Here is a 15,025-nt window from a genome sequence, read left to right as displayed (position 1 = left end):
GTGTGACAGCAATAAGATCTGCAGGGGGAGTGACAGAGTCGTTCAAGGTGGAGGGGGGATTACATCAAGGATCAGCTCTGAGCCCTTTCTTATTTGCAGTGGTGATGGACAGGTTGACAGACGAGATCAGACAGGAGTTCCCGTGGACTATTATGTTTGCAGATGACATTGCGACATTGTGATCTGTAGTGAGAGTAGGGAACAGGTTGAGGAGACCCTGGAGAGGTGGAGATATGCTTTAGAGAGGAGAGGAAAGGAAGTCAGCGAGACTAGGACAGAATATAAGTGTGTGAATGAGAGGGAGGATAGAGGAATGGTGAGGATGCAGGGAGTAGAGCTGGCAAAGCCAGAGAGACGATATTGCATTGGTTTGGACATGTGCTGAGGAGGGATGCTGGGTATATTGGAAAAAGGATGCTAAGGATGAAGCTGCCTGGTAAGAGGAAAAGAGGAAGGCCTAAGATAAGGTTTATGGATGTAGTGAGAGAGGATTTGCAGGTGGTTGGTGTGACAGAGCAAGATGCAGAGGACAGGAAGAAATGGAAACAGATGATCCACTGTGGTGACTCCTAATGGGAATAGCCAAAAGAAAAAGAAGATTAACATCATTTTTCTACTGGGAAAAGGACTGGATGTATTTTTCCCTGGCTTAAGAAGTTTGTTAATGTTTGCCCAGTATTGTTTGGGATTATTTTGGAGTTGCTGATTAATGAAAATGTTCTTGCTTTTCCTAATGGTGCATTTAACCTGATTCCTAAGTATGCTACAATTTTGTCTATGTTGGATTGTTTGAGAGCATTGCCATTAGTTAATTAATGTTTTTGACATCAAAAGGTCAGTAGTGGATTTAACCTTTTTCTTATGCAGGAGTGAAACAGAATTGATGATAGTTTGGAAGGAGTGATTAAAGCAGACTTATCCAGGGGGCAGATATTTTAAAGGGTGCCACATGCATTATTTTAGTAACTTATTAAACGTGTCCTTGGGGAAATGCCTTTTGTTAGTTTTCTGGATGACAGTCACTGAGGGAGTTAGTTAAGGTACCTGAGGAGAGAATGTAAGTACTTTGAAGTGTTGGCATCCAATTAGTACTGCTTTTCTTCCCATTCCTTTCATCTTTTGTGTGAAACCAAAGAGGTTAATGTTTGGTGAAGAGTTTGCTTTACTGATGTTACTGGCCCAATCTATGTCATATTTGCATCATACAATATGAGGGTATTGTGTTTAGTGTTAGCAAAGACAGAATAAAATATCTTCAAGAGTAGAATTTTTTTCTGTTTAGGTATGGTGGAATATAAGTGACTACTATGTTAAGATGAGTACAGTTTATAATTAAGTTAGTGAGTTAAGATTTTGTAAGAGTTATATCGGTACAGCTAAGTTAGAGTTAAGAAGTTTGAGTTGGTTTGAGTATAATATGCATTTCCCTCCACCTTTTCTTTAATTCAACCTGGCCTAACGTCATAGGGGGAGTATTACTTCAACAAATGTATTGATTTTTAACCAGATCTCAGTGATAACTAGAATATCATTCTCTGTATTGTAGCATGTGATTTATTCACACTACAATTTTCAATGACTTTTGCAGAGCATTCTGCTATTCTGTCTGTTGCTTATTTTACCATTTTTATTTTTCTTGCTCCCCCCAAGCTGAGTCTGTAATTGTTTATTTGAGTAGAGCAAAGATTCATATGGACCAAACTATAAACAAATAAACAAGTAAGTAATTAAAAAGTAAAACAGGAGCTTCACTCATGTTACGATGCTAGGAATAGTGCTAGCATTATCAGATCAGCATGCAGAAGTGGCTGCCCTTGAAGTCAGTGTTCAGGAAGTTGTGCATCATCTCTTGCTGCATCATAGATGGGTCTGGTGGCAGCTACCATACCATCACCCCTAAGACCAGGACATTTAATTCTGCTATCATGTTGACACAAACACCACATGGAAGCTAGTGAACATGTGCCATCCTCACAGTAGATCAAGGGTGACGTGTAATGCCTCTCCCAACGGACAGAATGCTTTTTGCAGTAATAGCCATTATTGCAACAGGGACCTTTCAGTGTCTGACAGTGGACATGACAGGAATTTCACAGCTGTGGGCATGGCAAATCATTCACCAGATCCCGAATGTGATACTGCAGCATGCAAAGGAGGAGCATATTTGATTTTCAAGAGACCAGAGAAGAGAACCGCCATTATGTGGGCTACAACATAGCTCATTTCACTGAGGTTCTGTGAGCTACTGACTTCACCTCATTGCCATCAAGGCCACAGCTGCTACACATGGTATCCAGTACATCAACTGGAATGGCTTCCATTCCATCAACTGCCAGGTAATGCACAACACACACAAGATATTATATACAATGTGTCTATGTATCAGGCAGGCAGCCCTTATGATTCTAACATCTGGCACACATTCAAGTTATACCTCAGTATCATATGATCTACAAACACTGCAGGAGTCTCTATACTCATCCCATGTGGCAAAAATCTGGACTACGCTTCCTCACTCTATTAGAACCAGTAGCAACTTAACTCATTTTAAAAAATAACTCAAAAATTATTTATCAGATACATGGCTCTGCTCATGTAATAGTCCAGGCGAACTTTGAACAGCCAAAATCTCTTCTTCAAAAAATATCACACAAACATTCTATTATCTTACACATCCATCCATCCTCCTATCCTTCGCATATCTAGTACCTATCTCGCCCTTATATATAAAAGCCATCTCAGTAACATTCCAGCAACTAATTATTTATATCAAAGCTGAAAGCCCTCTTCCTCCTCAACCTTTCCCATTCTGACCTCCCTAATCTTCCTCCATTTCTCTTTCTCTCCTCTTTTTCATTTCATCGTCACTCTCCCCTACTTTAACATGACTAAACACAAAGTGTGTATAGTGTAATTCCTGTTTTACTATGCTGATTTTTTTATAAACATGGCTTTATAACTAATAATAAATATTCTTCTGTCAAACGCACACCATGTGTAACAATAGTTACCTCTGGACAAGTCTTTAATCTAATATTGAACAACTGTATCGTTACAATTACCATATAAATCCTTGCCAACTTGATCCAATGCTTAGTTATTATATAAGTACTTGAAATTATGTTATTCCTGTCATGGCATTGCCATTGTATAAAAAATTTCATTTATGTATTTTTTTACTATGTTGGAGCTTTTCTCCCAGGGCCTCCTCTGAAAATGGGCTCTACCCAGTTGGACTTTCCTGGTAAACACCTGTAAAATAAATAAAAATACATTCCGCGGTGGTACAGTGGTAGCGTTGTTACCTCACAGCAAGAGGTTCTCCCGTTCGATTCTCGGCTTGGCTTGGGAGTGTCTTCTGTGTGAAGTCTGCATGTCCTCCCTGCGGTTGGGTAGCGTTCGAAAGACATGCGTGCATAAATGGGCGTGTCTTCATTGAAGGTTGGGCATCGAGCTGGCACCTCAGCGTTTCGTAAAAATCTACTGCCAATCATTAGCGGACCGGAGTTCTGCTGTGGCGACCCCTTACTGGGAAAAAGCCGAAAGACAAACAACAACATAAAGTATAGGACAAATTTCCACAGGATCATCTAATTAGGTGAATGCACTGCCAGCCACAGAGTCTTGGATATGCTATTCCCATGAATACAGGCAGCAGGCCTTTCATAGTGGTGTCCAGTGTTGGGTGCTACAGGTGATACAAAATATGACATGAAACTGTAGCAGAAGATTCCCATTCTTAACTCCCAGACAATGATATTTGCAGCTTACAAAATCATACTGTTCCAGACAGAAAACATCATCATATGTGTAGAAACCAAAAACACAAATGAACCCAAAAAATGGCATGCATCTCCAGGATAAAAACAGTTATATTAACGAGTCACAAGCACTTTGTTATATTTTCATATGTGTGTTTAGACTTACATGAAGGCCATCTTCTGCAGCTTGGCTAAGTCTGCTGATACACTGCAGTAAGACTAAAGTCCCACATCAAACATTAGTTGTCTATACCATGACATACAGCATGGTGGTATGAAAGCAATTAAATATGGGAAAACCCTACTGCTGTTACACAGATTTGTGGCAGCAATGGAATATAAGGCTGGTGAGGAGTCACTGGAGGGGCTATCTGCAGTTGTACCCTATGTAAGGCAAAGGTGGGTGCAATACATAGTGACACTGGCAAAGAGGAGGAATTTAGTTCACAACTATGGGTCATGACACTGACAATAGGATACAACCAATGCAAGACTTAAGACACCCAGGCTATGCATTAGAGTGCACTGACTGGCTACTCTGTGCATTAAACATTACCATGTCCACAAATGCCAGAGGGGTGGGAAGGGTACACTCACCATCAACAGCACAGGTGGGGTGGGGCATAATGACAGAAAACAGCAATGTTATCACAGGTGTAAGGGTTATGGGAGTAGAAATGATAGCAATGACTGCAGCTAGGAAGTTCACAGAAGTCAGGAATCACATCCTCCAGTGTCAAGGTGGCACTTCCATGCTGTGAACACTGGTCATGTGGACATGAAACTCTGCAGTATCAGTACAGGAGCCATCCTGTCTAATGGTTAGGGTAGCATTTCAGGAGCACATACAGGCATTCATCAATGCCTTCCTACATGTGAGGAGGTAGTAGATGTTCTGCACCCATGACCCTGCTAATGGCCACAGCAAGGTGTTGGACTCAGTAGGCCATCAGGGGATAGGAACAGCTTTGAACTGCTTAACCCAGAGTGGATGGCCTGGTGGGGCATGCCCAGGGTGGAGACAGAAGACTGCTTATCACAATGATGGGACTGTCCACACCTAAAGATGAAGACATCAATGGCCAGAGGTGAAAAATGCAGACTCTGGAACAGTGTCTGCCATTTGTGTGTTCATGCCTTGTGACCATGCATCATGCATAATGTCACTATTGTGGCCAGGGTGTGCATTTGCTACTATCCTCATAAATGCACCAATGGTTGTGAAGTGAGCCACCAGGTATGTCACTTTGATGCATTGCAGGATGTCACTCAGTCCCTGCTATGGCTGCACTTTCAGACACAGGCCATGTAGCACACACAACATCTCTGACACTGCTTGTATAGTGGTCATCTGTACTTGCATTACTGACCTGTACATCCCCTAACTGATGCCAAGGATGACACCCACATAAGGAAAGTCATGGAGTTAGGGTGGAGATGGCCACCTGCATGCCTCTTCCATGGTGGGGATGCATTCACCTCACAAAATCTCTGGTTCACTGATAGCATCTTAGTGGCTCTTGTACAGCTTCAGTGTGGCTAAGAAATTTAGGATATTCAGTGCTAAAACAAAGGAAATGTGAAAGGCTCATCCATTATCTCATCTGTCAGGGATATGTGGGTGTGTGCGTCCTACAATTTTAGTGTTACTGAATATTCTGCTGTCATTGGACTGTGTCACATGCATGGTGCCAACAGGTGACCTGCTGACATCAGGCATGTGCTGACCTGTTGCGATGGCCCATCAGTTAGTGTACACTTAAAAAAGTATAATGACAACATACCTGAGGCAATACCAGAGCTTATATATCACTAGCACATAGCACACATACTAACACTTGCCAATTATTTGCACAGCATTTGTGCACATACACATCTTCAGGTGCAGGCTGATAAAGTTGCAGCCCCAGTGTACCTGGACAATAGATATGTATATGTGTTGTGTGGATTAGAAAGTTCACACCAGATGATCACTGTACAACAGTAATGAAACATGCATATGGTGCATCCCCTATATACCCAGGGCAGCTGTGTATATTCTGTGTCTTAAATACAACCACTACCAGGTATGAAGGTTCTCTCAACCTGTCCCAGAGAGGGCCACAAGGGAATTCCTGTGGTGAACCTGTCCCTGGTAATATCCTGTGCCTTGGACTAAGCATGCAGTATTACACTGGCAACTCTGTGATTCAGCTCTGCTACCATCTTATGGCTGCCTACATTACTGACATCTTGCAAAACTCCCTTCCACACCTAATACCAGAAAGTCTTGTCTGCCTTATTCTTTACATCCCATGTGTGTGTGTGTGTGTGTGTGTGTGTGTGTGTGTGTGTGTGTGTGTGTGTGTGTGTGTGTGTGTAGGGCCAGCTGTCACACTTCTGCCAGTAGTGCAGTGTACCTTTCCAGCCACTGCCATTCTCTTGGATCAATGACAAAATGTTAAAATTTGTGATTCACACAAGAGTATCAGTGTGTATGTATCCACCGCTGATTTTGGCAGGCACCAGTGCTTCAAGACTACCAGTTTGTCTCCATTTGGTGGCCACAGACCAATCTGTCACCTTTCATATTTTATGCCACACTGACATCAGCAATGGGGCATGTTACCATTGCCTGTCATCTTGCAGTACAATGCTTACAGCATGTGATGCGGCATGCAACTTGAGTCCGCAAATACTGCACAGCAAGTCTTGTGGTCTGAGTGCATATGCTACATTTCCTTCCCCCCCTTCCACCACACTTCAGGATAATAAATTACAATACTCTTGTGCCCTGTTCCCTGCAAGGATAAGCCCCTCCCCAAGAAGGACAGTAATCTGCTCTGCCCTTATGATCTGTTACCAATTAGGGTGAGCCCCACACAACAGGACAGTAGCCTGTAATGCCACTTTGCTCCTTCCCTGTCAGACTAACCTCCCACTGCAGTAGGAAAGCAACCTACCATGTCCTTGTGCTCTATTCTGTATTACGGTGAGCTTCTCAATAGAAGGACTTAAACCTGTCCTGCCCTCATGCTCCGTCACCAGTCAGGTTTTACCAGACTCCCACCATACAGGATAGTCACCTGTCATGTTCTTGTTCTGTTCATACCCCACAGAGTCCACTACTCAGTATCTGGACATGTTATTTCCATGCATCCTTTTGTGTACCCTGCAGTCTTGTAGTTGGGTGACATAGCATGATCGTCTTACTACCCTGGCTACATGTTGGTCAAAGGTAAGAATACGTCTACATATGTTTCCAAATCTATGATCACTGGGTCAACTCTTAGAGGTGTATTATTAATGGAGGAACTGCCACCTAAGCTAATTACTCCATTGATAAGACACCCCTAAGAGCTGACCTGGTAGTCAGGGATCTAGGAATACATGTAGACAGTAATCTGGCTTTTGACCAACAAGGCAAGGTAGTAAGAAAATCATTCTATGTCACCCAACTTGTAAGTAAGGGCATGGCATCCAGGTCCAAGGAAGTCATAGTGCCACTTAATTCGGCCCTTATCACACCCATTGAGTATAATACCCCCTTGGCATGCACCTGATCAAATATCTGCAACAGCTGCAATGCCCACAAAGGTTCCTTATCAGTAGAATCCAGGGTATAAACACATTGGCCTATACAGATTGCCTTAAAGCCCTATCTCTGTCTCTGATAATTAGATGCAGATAGTAATGCTCAACTAACATACCCCCCACATAAACTCTAGAAACTGGTTAACTAACATACCTCCTTCTAATAAATGCCCCTGATGCATAGGGACACAATTGGACTGGACTGGACTGCACAGCTAGGCTTATAAAGGATCTGGTGGGCATTAGACTAGTATATACCTATGAACCTATTATCAGTCATCTTGTCATCTGTCAATATATCTATATGGCAGTGCAAATTGCTATACTCTGTATTCCAATGCCTACATTGCTTGTAGTAATGCAATTTTGCAAACTATAGCAAAAGAACTTTCTAGCACACTAAAATTGGCCTCACAATACAGTGATTATGAAATGGAGACATTTGGTACAGTTGTCTCTGAATGGCTGCTACATCGTGATGTACCATCAACCACAGTCATTGCTACCATGCTCCACCCAGCCAGTGTGAGTGGGCTGGGAAGTCATGTGTACAGTATGCTCATGCAGAAATACTATAAAACAGATAGCGCCACCAATCTGTGCTAGTGACATCTTCCTTCACCAGATACTTTTGCTTTTTCTTTAATACCTATTATGTCTTGTCTTTTTGTGTGTTTTTTCCTGTAAAAGAACTGACACTTGAACTTTTGTTTAGGCAGCACTTGTGTTTCCTAAATGACGATAAAGTTTCTTTGAATCTTTGAATCAGATGAAGCAAGTCACTTAGTAACCATAACAGATGGCCCTGAGTAGGGGCTACCATTTTCTTCCTTGTTCTGAACTGCGGAGTGGACACATGCTCTTCATGTATAGATTTCAGCAAGGCTCCTCTGCTGCAGCCTAGAGATAAAGATGTTTCTCTTTAGCTGGCCAGGGTAGTGAGTTACTCTCTAGTGAGCAGTGCTTGCATGGGTACAATGACCTTTGGGTGTACCACCAGGACCTGCTACTACAGCAGGAGACAGATATTAAGGAAAGTCAGACAGCTGTTAAAAAAGCACAGTGTATTTGGTTTTGCACTGTATTTTCTGAGTATTCTCTTTTGCTGTCATTGCTTTCCATTGGCATTGACATATTGTACTGATTATGATCTAATTTGTGCTTTATATCACCGCAGGATATAGCATTCAGCTGGGAGTCCTGATTAAGGAGAAGTGACAGTCTCAACAGGCGGCATACAGTACATGGACATGTATAATTTAAATTTGACATGGAAGGGTCATACACACATGCCAATGTGTTTTATGTTTTCCTTCTCCTTTTATTCCCTTTTTCTGCAGGGTTAGGCATAGTACAGGGTACTGCGGCCAAGGACTCAGCCTGTGTGTCATAAAGATTGCCAGATGGCATGACATAACATGACACCCACTCCCTCCAAGTGCAGACTTGTGGGAATAAGCATTACTGGCCAGCCATATTTCACCTTGACTGATAAAGAAAACTACAAACACAGAGCATCAGCCATTGTAATCCAACTGAGGCAATGTCCAGAAATGTGTGCAATGGTAAAACATTTGAGCAGCCTTATGCAACACACAATCCTTGCCTTCACATTGATTTTCTCAGGCCTACCATGCTGGTCAAAATATTTAACATTGTCAGGACAATGGTTATACCAATTTATTTTTCTGAAAGTGTCATCTGCAATAAAACACGAGTCTATTAACCGACTGGCCTTCTGCAGCATCATCTTCTGTGTGGACACAAGGTTCTGAAATAGCTGACTGTATCCTTTATGAGTAGGGTTGCCAGCTTTCTTTGTGGCTAAAACCGGGCTAAGGTCACGCCCCTTGCATCACCCATAACCCCGCCCATTCCCACCCCTCTCCCACCCATGCCCCGCCCATTTTGTGACCTCATCACGACATAGGAACGCCCTCTTTTTCTATTCTGGATGCCTGCTTTCAGCCGATTTCTCCCCAGTTGCCATAAACACAGTTAGAAACTCTCACTCTGCATACTGTCTTGTGCTTTATTCTACAGTTATTACAGATATTTGGATTTAATTTAAAATATTTATTTCAAATTTTATAGCACAAACTACTGATACACATATGCCAAACAAAGCAATACAGTCTCACAATAAAAACAGACTTAGCATTAAAACTACTCTGCCTTTAAATCTCACATTCATCTAAACAGCATTGCACATTGTTTTCCCAAGTTTGGGATGATAACATTTTAAAATGTTCTAAGAAATGACAGTATTAACAACAATCATATCTTACATCAATAACAGACCTGAAAATGTATAGCATGGTCTGAAAATACATGTTTAGTATAAAACAATACATAATGACACAATTGGTCTTGCAGCTTTTGAAAAATGAAGTGTAATATTGTATATTGAATTTTACCTCACCCATTCTTGAACATCTTTCAGTAGTATTTATCATTTGTACCATTTTGAATCAAATTCTGGCAGGTTTGTGCTTCATTTTTAATGGGAAGTGTGTGTGACACTGATTCATTGCCATTCTATGTTTTTTTATTAGTGTCGCTTTGGATTGCTTACTCTAAAAGCGGACACCATTCCTGTCACACACACACACTTAAGAAATGAACCAAATCCCAAATGTTTACTTCTTGCCAATCCCAAAGTATATACAATTATATAAATTAGCCACACAGGAACGATAACCTTAGCCACAATACTCAATAGGAACAAGGAAAGGTAACAACTTCCTGGAACACTCCCAAGCTTTCTGCATACACACCATCATTCCACTGAAGCAAAACTTGAATTGAGCAACTTCTGGGCATTACCTCCCTATCATAGGCGACAACAACTAGAAGTCATCTCTGTTATATTATTACAGTCCCATTGCTCTCCTTTGAAATACCACTGAGTCTTACCTTAACTTCATATGCTTTTGTGAAGCCTTGGTGTGCCTATGGCTACAGGACTGAACCATCAATCACAGAAAAAAGGGGAGTGCACAAAGTACACAAAGCTCATACCAATATTTTAGAAGAACGAACAATGAAGGATTTTCGTCACAAACTGTAAGTAAGCGCAACATATGTATGTAGGAACCGATTTTTAGTAGGTCGCTCAGTACATCCAAATAAACATGTGGTCAGCAGTCTTGTAGCTGACCCTCTACCTACTAAAGTTTCAAGCACTTAAACTGTGACAATGATAGACTTTTACTGAACAATAGTAAAAGTAGAAACAAGGATAAGCTCTGTGGCAAGACACACACGCACACGCACACACACACACACACACACACACACACACACACACACACACACACACACACACACACACACACACACACACACACACACACACAGACTCCCACCCAGCAGTTACAGAAAGTTCTGTGTACACTACAGATGCTTGGTTGTGAGATTAAAAAAGATAGCCATTCAATTCATTTCAATTAAGTTCCACAGAAACACTAACCAAACATTAAAGATTTTCAAATTGCTTCACACAAATTGCACTGGTTATGCAAAGCCAGAATAATGAGCAAACATCAGATGACAGTTAGTCACTGTTCACTACAGACATTTCCAGCAATATTGCTTCTTTGGGTCCATCTTAGCTGTCCAACTCTTATTAAAAATAAGGTCAGCACAGTAATGCATTCATATAACTGCGAACCCCCAGATGCAAGAATCAGGTTCAAAGGCACAAAATTAGTGAGGGAGTTTAAATATTCCTGGGTACATTTTCTGTAGGTTGCAAAGAAGAAAGCTCAAGCATCAGTCACCATTTAGTGACTGCAAGCTTGAAGGATTTACCAGAAACCAAAAGCCTTACTAAAAACTACCTCATATATAACACAAAATCAGGGAAGTCCTTTCAAATCAGGAAGAGCTGAGAGATATGAATATCTGGTTGTCTGCATGACTGAGGTAAACATTCCTGCAACAGACCACATAATTTTGTGTTGATTCATCCCACCCTCATCACTTTTAGTCTCAGCAGGCCAGGCCCTCACAGCACCACTGTCTGCAAACTCCCAATGCTGATGCTACAGGCTACAGCTAATAACATCAGTCAGGGTTTCATGGCTTTCTATTTACTACAGCCATATAGACAACAAATCAAAGAGCAAAGGTTCTGTCATTCAGACCAAGCAGAACACCCAGCAATTAAGTGTTGAGTGGTTTGCTTGCAACCATAGGTTGCTGCTACTTCAAATAATCAGAGTGGTGATTTAGCTTGATGAAAAAATGATAAATGAGAAGTCAATAAAGTACCCTTCACTACCTTCATTGCTAAAGCTGCTTTCCCGATGCTGGCTTCTGCTGTGCCTTCCCCGTTTGAAGTTAAACACTATACAAAGTGGAACTGCTGCCCATGATAACAATACTAAATCATTAATTCTTTAAAACAAAAGATTTTATACTAAAATGTAAAAAACTATCCCGTGAGCGTCCTAAATTAAGTTCTTATTAAGCTGTTATACCACCTTGTGCAGCAAATAAGTTTCTAACACACATTTTGGAGACAGACGGCTGACAGTAATGTAATAAACAACGAATCCCACTACATCAGAGTGTTTGAAAAAAGTAACGAAGAGCGGTACAAAAGTATCAGTTGATGTACTGCTAAGTTTATGCATGGAACTCACCCCAACGCTATAACCAACGCACGAGATAAAACACCTTGTTTACTGCCACTACGATCAAAGTTGAACTCTTGTTGCTCGCTTGCATTCTGAAAATGCTGCCTTTAAATGCTGGCTTCTGCTTCCCGCTCGCACTACCGGAAGTGAGCTCCTTGAGCTCAATTCCGACAGGCTGGTAGCCCTGAGGGACCTGATGTCATTGCGCACGTGATGACATCAGCGTCAGTGCCGCAAAATTTAAAAACAAAACCAAAGTCCGGTTTTGAATGAAATTTCTAACCGGACAACTTTTCAAAAAACCGGACAGTCCGGTCAAAAACCGGACATCTGGCAACCCTATTTATGAGGCACCACCTGATGCAGAATTAATTAACAACTAACACCACCTGCTTCACAGCAAAGTTTTTTTTTCTCCTAAGGTACTTACAGTTTCCACACCACCAAGAAGTCTGATATTTAGAATTTTTTTCTTCCACAAGTTTTTTACTTGCTGTCTTGTTTATTATATCTGTAGGACTTTACTGCATCATCTAAACATGTGCAGCAAGAGTTGACAGCCATTGTTTTGATTTACCGTTTGCTTCCTCCAAGGATCTTTTCTGGATTTTGTTTTCATGTTCCAGTTGTTTATATCTAGAGGTTAACATAAGTACAAATGCATTCTGTTCATTCAGTTTGCAATGCAACTTCCTCTTTGCTTGATTGTAATAATATGCACAATCTTTTGGCGTTTTTGTTCCAGCACTTGAGTATACAAAGTGCAATTAAGCCACTGTTGCATGCCTGTGTCTTTACAGACATTTTGAATTCTTTATCATTCAGAACCACTTGATAACATTCATTTATACTGACAGGTTTCTTTTGTTGCACAGGATGGTCTACTTCATTGTTATTGTCATGGGTCTTGCTCTTGTTTCCAGTCTCCTGGTGTTCTGCCTTTAGCATCTCGTTTTCATCTTGCAGATTCTGATGTTTTTGCATTTAAGTCAAACAAGGTACTGTTAGTATATTGTAACTCCTTGTTGTTATACTAAATGTTTATTTTAATTTTGTGTTGCTGAGTTCGTTTATCTTTGTTATTTTCTGTGCATGAACTTTGGCTATGCTCTGCCTTTTGGATTTTATGCTGCTATATTGTAACTCCTGCCAGAGGCATTGCTGGGTCTTGTGGTGCCTGGTGTCACTGCCTGATCTAACACCTCACGCTCTTAATGTAACAGCTTCATATCTATGTGACAGCAAAAAAAAAAAAAAAATAAGGGCTGATTGATCTGGCACCCCTCAATACTACAAGCTCATTCTTGCCCTGATGCTCCATACATAGACCTAAAACAAATAAATAAACCAAAACTGGAGCTGTCAATCACACCCCATAACACATTGTGCCCAGGGAAGATACCCCCTTTGCCCCACCCTAACCAATGCTCCTGCCATGGAATTTCCTTTTCGCTCTATCAACACAATGTCAGCTTGGGAATGAAATTTACCTATTTTTGTCTTTCAAGTTCTAATACAAGGCACTTCTCTCATTTTTCTTTTAGTTATTGATGCTACTTGATGTTACACTTTCAGACTTAGTTTCTTGTTTTTCTGCTTCCACTTGTACAGAAAGTTTAAAAAGTCTTTTGGACAGATTAACTACTTGTCTGTTTTAATTTGCCATGTCCTTTGCTGTTCGTGGCCCGTTAGCTCTCTATGTCACAAGTATACTTCTTGAAACAAGCTCCAATGTCTGTAGTTTTCAAATAACACACTCAAAAAACACATTCTGCCCCATAGTTTCATCTGTTCTAGCTCATGTAGAATCTATAGATCTAGGGTCATTATTTTAGCTAATGTTTATTTTGCATAGTTGAAATACTGGACTGCAACACATCCACTTGTTAGTGTCTAAATCAGATATTCTGATGCAAAGAATTCTGATTGCGCTGGACCCCATCTGCTTGTGATAGTACTTGGTTTTCCAGCATCACTTTCTTTCATTAACCCATGTTGCAGTACCTTACCAGAGATTAAGATTAACACTTGTTCATTTTCCAGGAATTGTTTTGATAACTAGCTCTTCTGCTGCTCATTCTTTAGTAAAGGAAACTCACAACCAGTTTGACCATGTTTGCATTCTATTTTCTTTCTTGTCACTTTACACATCAATGAATCTCTTTTTATTAGTCTCATAGAGTTTACTTTTAAGGTAAACAACATTTTCTTACTTTACATAATAGCCTCCATTTCCTCTGTCAGAGGCTTTTCATTTTTTAGAAATGACAGCTTTTTTCTTGCTTTACTCAGAAATTATCCCCTTATTCCCTGGCAAACTGGTTTATTTTAAGAATAGCACCTCATGTCAACAAATTTTCACAAAATGCCACCAGTGTATTAGTAAAGCAAATTTGCTACAAACATCTTTGGTTGCAAGTCCTTAATACATAACTAATAAATAACTTATTTTCCAGGCTATACTTTAACTGCTATGAAGACATATTTGTACTGTTAAAGTAAATGTCAGTATGGAAACGGCACATATTTGTCTAGACGTACCATTTCTTTAGTTGTAACAATTCATCAGTGTGGAAGAGTTGCATTTTACTTACACGTCTCAAACACTTTCTTACAGATGTTTTAGTACTGTTAAAATAACACTTAATAGTGCTGCAAATGCTTTGCCAAAGGATTCTTATAACTACTAAGTACCTACATGATTCAGCATTGTAAGGAACTGCACACTTTAACCACTGACAGCACCTAGCAAGATTCAGTGCTACGAACACTACTTCAGAATGCAGCTAGTAACATTCAGTAGTGTACGAAGATCTACTATTTTTGAATGTTTTTTACATAATGCTCACTTTTTCTCAACAAGCAAGGCTCGCAGAGTTTTAGTAGGTGCAACTTGAATACTAAAGTTCAGAAGTTCACTTTTAAAGCAAATAGCAGGCATTGGTTTTCATTTGTTTTAAATCTGATAATTCACAAATGCAGGAAATGTCTGGATCATATAAAAAGTAGAATTTTTCACTGTTGCACAACACCATACATCTAAATTGC

At 40.5% G+C, this 15,025-nt stretch overlaps 1 protein-coding gene across 1 annotated transcript in view; it reads right to left on the bottom strand.

Moving 5' to 3' along the window:
- LOC122803144 overlaps nucleotides 1-12,925 on the bottom strand; it is a 429,252-nt gene extending 416,327 nt beyond the window's left edge. Inside the window, exons 1-2 of the mRNA XM_044072765.1 lie at nucleotides 12,726-12,925; nucleotides 12,555-12,613 (exon numbers count right to left, since the gene is read on the bottom strand). Coding sequence (XP_043928700.1) covers nucleotides 12,555-12,613; nucleotides 12,726-12,925 — 259 coding nt within the window. The remainder of the gene's footprint in view (nucleotides 1-12,554; nucleotides 12,614-12,725) is intronic.
- Between the last annotated feature and the right edge of the window lie 2,100 nt (nucleotides 12,926-15,025).

Source organism: Protopterus annectens, chromosome 5.part1 (genome assembly GCF_019279795.1).
Source record: "Protopterus annectens isolate FY-2018-M chromosome 5.part1, PAN1.0, whole genome shotgun sequence".
NCBI lineage: Eukaryota > Metazoa > Chordata > Ceratodontiformes > Protopteridae > Protopterus > Protopterus annectens.
The sequence above is the reverse complement of the archived record's forward strand: the minus strand, read 5'-3'. Positions and strand labels throughout refer to the sequence as shown.